Genomic DNA, 7,460 nt, shown 5'->3' with positions numbered 1-7,460 from the left:
TGTCACTTCTCTCAGGAGCTACCAATTCCTATCAATGAATATACCACTCACCTTTTTTTCTCTTAGACAGTACTGCTCCAACACATGAACACAAGGATTTATACGATGTCACCTGGAACTGTCACATGACATGGGAACTAAAATATCATATTTATTTTTGGTAATTAAAAGCATCGTTATGGGGTTGACGTGGGTAACTCACCATGTTGCTCTTGAGATATTTATTTTACTTGCTAGTGCCACGCCTCTGTCTCTGTCGCGTTATTTTTCTCCAGATGCTTCTTTTGTCCTCTAATTTTTGTTTTGTTCTGTTCTTGTGATCTTATCTTTTCTTTCATTACTCATCGTTATCATAATCATAACTCGGCTCCAGTGTAATAATGTTGAAGTGTGTCCATCAATACTCAATCCCAACACAATGAATTGTTATTGTGTTACTTTATTCATCAATGCAGAATTATGAACAATACAAACTAGAGAATCATGGATTTATTATCATTGAGTCTGAGTTGATCGTGCATTCACGCTTAGTGAGTAGTGACAAGACAACAATATATAAGATATAAAAATATCGCATGTGTCTGTTTCCACTTTGCCACTCCAGTGTAGCTGTGGAATGTTGCAATCATAAGCAAATGCCGTATACAAACAAAATATGGTGTATGCTACGGTACCTATATACACTTGCCTAATTTATTAAAAAAAGATAAAAATTTAAAAAATATAAAAGTATACAATTTTTTAATATTTAAAACTTACTATAAAAAACAACTTCGGCAATTTCGGCACCAAAATATATGCAGTTAATTGAGCATAGCCAAGCAGGCTTTGCCGCATGGTTATTCACTATTGGAAAGAATAGAATGATGATGTTGACTCCATTTCTGTCACATGCAACAACAATTCTTGGCCGTAGAATTCAGCAGCCTACAAACAAAACACACTACACGGGAACAGGGTCCCAACAACTTGCCCTCAACGTGTTCTTCTCTTACAGGCTTGTGATCTCCAACTAGTATTGTCCTATGCTAATAATATATATGCTGCATCATTCTGCTATTGTAGTGCTTCATTTCTGTCACTCACTTCCACTCTTCTCACTTATTTCAGTACCTACCATTCCACACTGCCTAACAGATCTTATTATATACCTTGAACTACTTCTTTCTCTCATTGTCTTCTGTGTTTGTTTCTCTAAACAGCAAAACAATGTTACTAAGAAGCTCCTCCGCACCAATACCAACCTCGTTCATACCCCATTCTAGGGAACCATCCTCCCCTGAAGCAGAAAGGGTTCTTCAATTTTCTAGAACAAGATCGTTTGCCAGTCCAAGACAAAACTTGCCTGACTCATCAGATCATCAAAGCCCAACAAAGCACGACAACAAGAGTTGCATACCACGTAGTAACGTGCTCAAGAGTCAGCATGGTACCAAGATCAAAGAAAGTGACCAAGTGATTCACACAACAAAAGGGAAACCTTCAATCAGAGAACTCTTCTCAGTCTCAGGTTTAGATAGGCAAGTCCTAGTAGAATATGATGAAGATGGTGGTGAAGAGAAGAAGAGAGGTAATAGGGGATTGCAGACTTTAGTTGTTGGTGGTGGGATGGGGAGTGATGGTGGCAAGATATGTGGTGGCAGTGGAAGTGGCTGGGAATCAGATAAGACTGATGCTTATTACCAAACCATGATTCAAGCTAACCCCAACAATGCGCTTCTGCTTGGAAATTATGCTAAGTTCTTAAAAGAGGTAAAGCTTGTTTTTGAAACTTATCAATACATGGAAGATCTAAGAAAACTATTGTGCTCTGTCTATGAATGGTTCACTGATATTCAATTTGCAAATATAGGTTCGTAGAGATTATCCTAAAGCCGAGGAGTATCTTGAAAGAGCCATTTTGGCTAATCCTGGTGATGCAACTGTTTTGTCACTCTATGCCGATTTAATTTGGCAAATAGAGAAGGATGCTGATCGTGCTGAGGGCTATTTTGATCAAGCTGTTAAAAGCGCCCCTGATGATTGGTAAGATATATAATATATATTCATGGATCATGGTTTTTCTTCTAATTCCTCAGATCAAGATTTGGTTTTTGTTTCTTTTGTTAGCAAAGTGTTAGATATTATATAGTTTTCATTTTTATGCTGATATTTCTTATATGTTGATGAATCTGATGTGTAAACGTTAAGTTTTTCAGCTATGTCCTGGCTTCTTATGCTAAATTCCTTTGGGACGCTGAAGAGGAGGAAGGTAAAGACCACCAACATCAAACTGATCACAGCAATGTCTTTCACGGAGCTAATGGCCAGCCTCATTTTAATGCATACCTCTCTGTCTCTGAGTGATGTTCCTGTTATACTATGTAGTACCTAAGTGGGGTTGACTTTGCTGAGATGAGTGTCTGGTTGTAAATACCTTATGGCATAAATAAGAGAAGGCAACTTTTTATGTGTATGTGACAATGAGGCTTGCACTGTTGTAATTTGTATCCTTTGGTAATATGAAATTTTGGTAGATGCTAAGGAATAAAGAACAGCCCATGGCGAATGTTCTTTTGATCAAGAACATCCATTGGTCTGATTCTATGAAAACAAGTGATAAAACTAAAGAAAGGGAAACAAAGAAACATAATAGTCAACAAGATAATCTTCTAATATAGGTGACAGGTTTTAATAATGGCATAAACCAACGGCTCCAAATGTATTAGGTGCTTGTTTAATGAATAATAGTCCTCCATAATTTCCTTTTTATCATTGTTAGTATTATTTCACATGTCAGGCTCATTGATAAAATGATAAGGTGAGGTGACATCTTGTTTGAGACTGAGTCCTTTTCAGAATGTCTATTCTCACCATTTGGCATGGACGTGATGAGAAATAGTATCATTCACAATTCATTATTCAGCTACAATTTGTTCAATGCCGGCAATCTATGCTGATTCCAACACTACTCTCTGATTTTGTCTCTTTCCATTTGTGATCTTTTAGTGTATCTGCACCTTCATTATTCATTTTCCTTCTTTTTCTGGCATATATGATATTGTTTTCTTTCTGACCACACAAAACACTAATAGTACAGAACAAAGCAGAACAACGTTTGTAACTAACAAGACTGAGATTTGTGTTTCTGTCTCAAATAAATTTCTCATCCGAAGCAGGAAATAAGCAACACAATAGTCTATATACAACAAAATGCATTCTAGTTTAACAAAATTGATGGCTTTGGCAATCCAAGCTACAATATAATAACATTGTCATCATAAAAGATGTTACCCATGCTAATTTTACTAGGCCAAAAGTAACAAGCAAAAGTGCAAGTTGAATATGATGGTGTTACCAAAAAAGAAAAGAAAAGTATATCTATTCATCTCATCTTTATCATCATCTTGGTCCAGATAATTGAACACAAGAAAGTGGCACGTTACTATAGAAGCTTCCCTGTCCTGAAGAAGAAGCTTCTCCACTACTCATTTTCAGGAAGGCTGTGAAAGAACTAGACTGAGATAACGGTGGATCAGGTACAGGGGAGAGACCTTCAAGCATTTGAACTACCTTTGTCATGGAAGGTCTCAAACTGACATCATCTTGTATACACCATAGAGCAACTTTGAGAGCAATCATAGCCCTTTCATCCTTATCATCAATGTCTATCCTTTTGTCAATAACTTCTCTCAGTCTCCCTTCCTCCATCATTCTGAAGACATAAGAAGGAAAATGCACTTTCTCTGGGCCTTCCCACTGATCATAGTTCTTCCTTCCTCCAATAATCTCCAGCAAGACCATGCCATAGCTGAACACATCACTCTTCTCAGAAATTGCATAGTTAGTGATCCATTCTGGTGCTAGATACCCTCTTGTGCCCCTTAGAGTTGTAACCACATGGCTTTGTTCGCGGTTCATTAGCTTAGCCAGTCCGAAATCTGAAACTTTAGCAGTGAAATTATCATCAAGAAGAACATTCTGCGGCTTAATATCACAATGGACAATCTTCACCTCACACTCCTCATGAAGATAGGCCAATCCCTTGGCTGTGCCTATTGCAATGTTGAACCTTGTATCCCAAGTCAACAAGAAAGTGTTTTCACTGTTCTTGAAGATCCATTTGTCCAGAGATCCCCTCCCCATGTATTCATAGACGAGAAGGCGATGAGAACCCTCAGCGCAGAAGCCTTTAAGCTTGACCAGATGAACATGATGAATGCTTCCAATTATAGACACTTCAGCCTTGAACTCTTTTGTCCCTTGTCCAAGACCTTCCAATTTTTTCACGGCCAACTGAGTTCCATCTTCAAGCACACCAAGATACACAGAGCCAAAACCTCCTTCACCAATTTTCGTGGAGAAGTTCTTTGTCACCGTAGAGAGAGCACCATAAGTAAACCGAGTAGGCATTCCGGAGAGACCATCCAAGAAATCATCCTCCTCCAATGTGTCTTGTTCATGCTTAACAAGATTCATCTTCTTGTTATAGTACCAGAACCCTGCCACAAGACTAACAATGACCAGAACTGTGAAGACTACTATGGCAACAATTAGCAGTATCCCATTCTTTTGCTTTTTGTGGTCATTTCCGTCATCAATGGCCACCTTCATATATGAAGTAAAACCGCCGGGACCCCCCTTGAATCGTTGGAAGCTTCCGGTCTGATCAAAATGAAAGCATCTCCCGGTGGTGTTTTCAAAGAAAAGCACAAGGCAAGAGCAGTTTCCCAAACAAGCTTCTTTGCAGGCATTCAGGTTTGATTTTGAAACCGGTGCAACATAATCAAGTGCAAAATAGTCAAGCTTCTCACCAACATATAGAAGTTCCGTAGAAGTCCTAGAACAAGTTGAGATATTAGGTGGCTTGCAGTTAAAGCGAGATTTGAGAAGTGCAGGGCATTCACACCAGTTCTCAAAGAAACAAACATTGTAAGGATCAAAAATGAGTCAGGATCTGAATGGTCAGAGAAAACAGTTCTCCCCAGCAAATCCCCGTTCTTGTCATAGAAATTCCATGAATTGGACACCAGAGAAGCAGAATGAATCTTGCCACTGAAATTCTTTTGGCTTGACCAGTATTGTTGCGGGGGCTCAAATCCTGCATAGAGAACCAAATCACCTGCCTTATAAGCAAGAAAATGGAACAAGTTGTTGCGGTTGGGAAAGGTTTTTAGTGTCATTCCTTCCACAAAGGCTTGACCAGGCAAAAGAGTATCAGTGGGATGGTCAAAACTCTGCCAAATGGATGTCCCATTTTCCCCAATCAACACCAAATTCCCTGAATCCTGCAACTCCATGGATCTTACTCTTTGTCCTGTTGTGTTTGTTGACCAAACCACACCGTTCCCACCCTCCAAATATGCATTCCCGCTATGTTCTAACACAAATCTATTAGAATTCCTAACAAGTAAGCCTCTGTTGGCAGTCCAAACCACTTTGTAGCTACTCAGGTGAAGGACTACTAGAACAAACAAGGAAACATCAAGGGTACCAAAGAATCCGAAGGCGAAAGCCGAGTTGTTGGATAGCAAGAACATTCCATTATAATCGTCCCAATCCAGCTTAGATGCACTGAAGCCAGGATATATCTTCTGAATGTGCTGTTCTTTACCCAAGCAGGTTGTGGACAGAAGCAGCACACACAAAAACAAGGCTCCACATCTCAACAGCCCCATGATTTGATCGCTGCAATAATCAACACTAGTTTTAATTTAATCACTACAACAATCCAGGAAACCATAGACACGTTACATTGGCTAGATAGATATGAGTACGAGTATGAGAGACTAAGACAAACCTTATTTTGCAGTAGCTGGCAGAAACGATGAAGCAGGCATGCTGTACCTTAAGACTATATAAAAAATGAGTAATAATTATGAAGAGTTGTTGTAGCAGGATGAAACCAAAGGGGATGAAGGAAGAAAGGTTTGTGGATCTTGACAGGTTATGGAAGTTGTAAGGAGGAGACCGAACAAGTTGTATATTGACTTGATATGTTTGTGAAGAAGAACGAGACTTCATGTGAGGTGATGGTCATCAAGATAGTAGGGTCGCTATAGTTGCATTACGGTGCTGGACTTTAATTTCCCTGCTTTTGAGGTAAAATCAAAGTAACTAACATTAACATGTCTCTTTCGGGTCTTATTAACTTCCTTTTAAAGTCCACTTATGTGTAGCAAATTCACTCATAACCATTGCTTCCTATGTACTAATTCGTGTTAGTATTGCAAGTGTGAGGAGTGTTGAAGTTAGTCCCACATCAAATAAAATAAGAAAGAGTGAAGAGTTTATAAGATGAGAGACCCATTAATTTACTATCTTAAAAGTTTTGAGTTAGATGTGTTGTTTTCCTAAGTCTATCGTTGAGAGCTCTCCATTCCAACAAATGAACAAATAAAATATAAACACAGTGAAAATCTGTTATATTATAATTTGAAGAAGCATGTGGTAAGTAAAAAATGGTTCGACTCTCCCCTCTCCCATTTAACCTTTGTGAAGAAATTTATACCTAGTTACCAATCTGGAAGAAAAGAAAAGTCTGAGTCAGACATTATATATGGGGTTCTCATCATGCTAGCTGTCACAATAGTTTCCTTTTTCCACCAACTATATTTATTATCAATTACTCCCATTCTCAATTACTACTACAGACTACGGACTACAGTATAGTACATTTTAGATTTTACACTGATACAATTACTATTTTATTTACTACACACAACTAACTCAAACAAGAAGGAAAGCAAATATCATTATTCATAAACGGAGTGGGGGGACGGGAAGTCAACGTTTGATATAAAGTCATAACCACTAAAGTTATGGACTAATGGTGACTTGAAGCCGCTCCTGTTGTCTTTTTAGTTTTTATCTCAGAAAAGAAGAAATCAAAATATTGGAATCCTTTATTGACTTGTTATTTTTAGCAATTGACTGGACATATTAGACAAATTAAAGTTGGTTAAGGTAGTGTGGAAACTTGGAAGATTCTGGCGAGAAGTAAAGTTAGGCAAAAGGTGGGAAGTGACACATGAATTCAGCGAGCACAAGCGCTGATTAATACACACATACGGTGAAGCATTAGTCATGGCTTATTTATTTGTATCCATTTATTTGTATCCATGAATGCGCCAGCGTGGAGTTCATGAAAACTTTTCAAATCTGCAAAAAGTAATGTGAAAACAGGTACTATAAATGTGAATAAGCTCCAAAAGGAGTTCAAGGTCAAACATTAGTGCAATTAGCCAATTACCATCGCTTGCTCTGCACACGCAAGCAAATATTCTTTTTCTGTTGGGCATTAAAACGGGCCTGGTACAAATTTGAAACTTTCTGCATATGTTTGGGTGTTTATGATCCAATTCAGCCCATATGCTTCTGGCCAGTTTTGATTCAAAAAGCCCATAACTATTGGGTGTATAGAAATCCATTCCTCTCAAGGGCAGTGCACACGTGACACGACTCTTCAGTATGACTTCACA

General features: G+C 38.4%; 1 protein-coding gene and 1 pseudogene across 1 annotated transcript; one reads left to right on the top strand and one right to left on the bottom strand.

The window, feature by feature from the left end:
• Positions 1,024-2,500, top strand: LOC107619024. Its single transcript, XM_016321230.2, has 4 exons — positions 1,024-1,100; positions 1,143-1,752; positions 1,853-2,025; positions 2,199-2,500. The coding sequence occupies exons 2-4, from the start codon at positions 1,210-1,212 to the stop codon at positions 2,344-2,346; spliced, it is 864 nt and encodes a 287-aa protein (XP_016176716.1). The 5' UTR covers positions 1,024-1,100; positions 1,143-1,209; the 3' UTR covers positions 2,347-2,500.
• Positions 3,101-5,827, bottom strand: LOC107619668 (annotated as a pseudogene).

Source organism: Arachis ipaensis, chromosome B09 (assembly GCF_000816755.2).
Source record: "Arachis ipaensis cultivar K30076 chromosome B09, Araip1.1, whole genome shotgun sequence".
In the NCBI taxonomy this organism is placed as follows: Eukaryota; Viridiplantae; Streptophyta; class Magnoliopsida; order Fabales; family Fabaceae; genus Arachis; species Arachis ipaensis.
Note: the sequence above shows the minus strand (reverse complement) of the source record. Positions and strands in the feature narration are given on the sequence as shown.

Bases quoted from the DNA above. Each gene is read 5' to 3' on its own strand.
- LOC107619024 (XM_016321230.2), top strand. From the start codon at position 1,210: ATGTTACTAAGAAGCTCCTCCGCACCAATACCAACCTCGTTCATACCC. The intron at 1,753-1,852 runs GTAAAGCTTGTT...TTGCAAATATAG, and splicing joins ATGCTAAGTTCTTAAAAGAG to GTTCGTAGAGATTATCCTAA. The intron at 2,026-2,198 runs GTAAGATATATA...TAAGTTTTTCAG, and splicing joins AAAAGCGCCCCTGATGATTG to CTATGTCCTGGCTTCTTATG.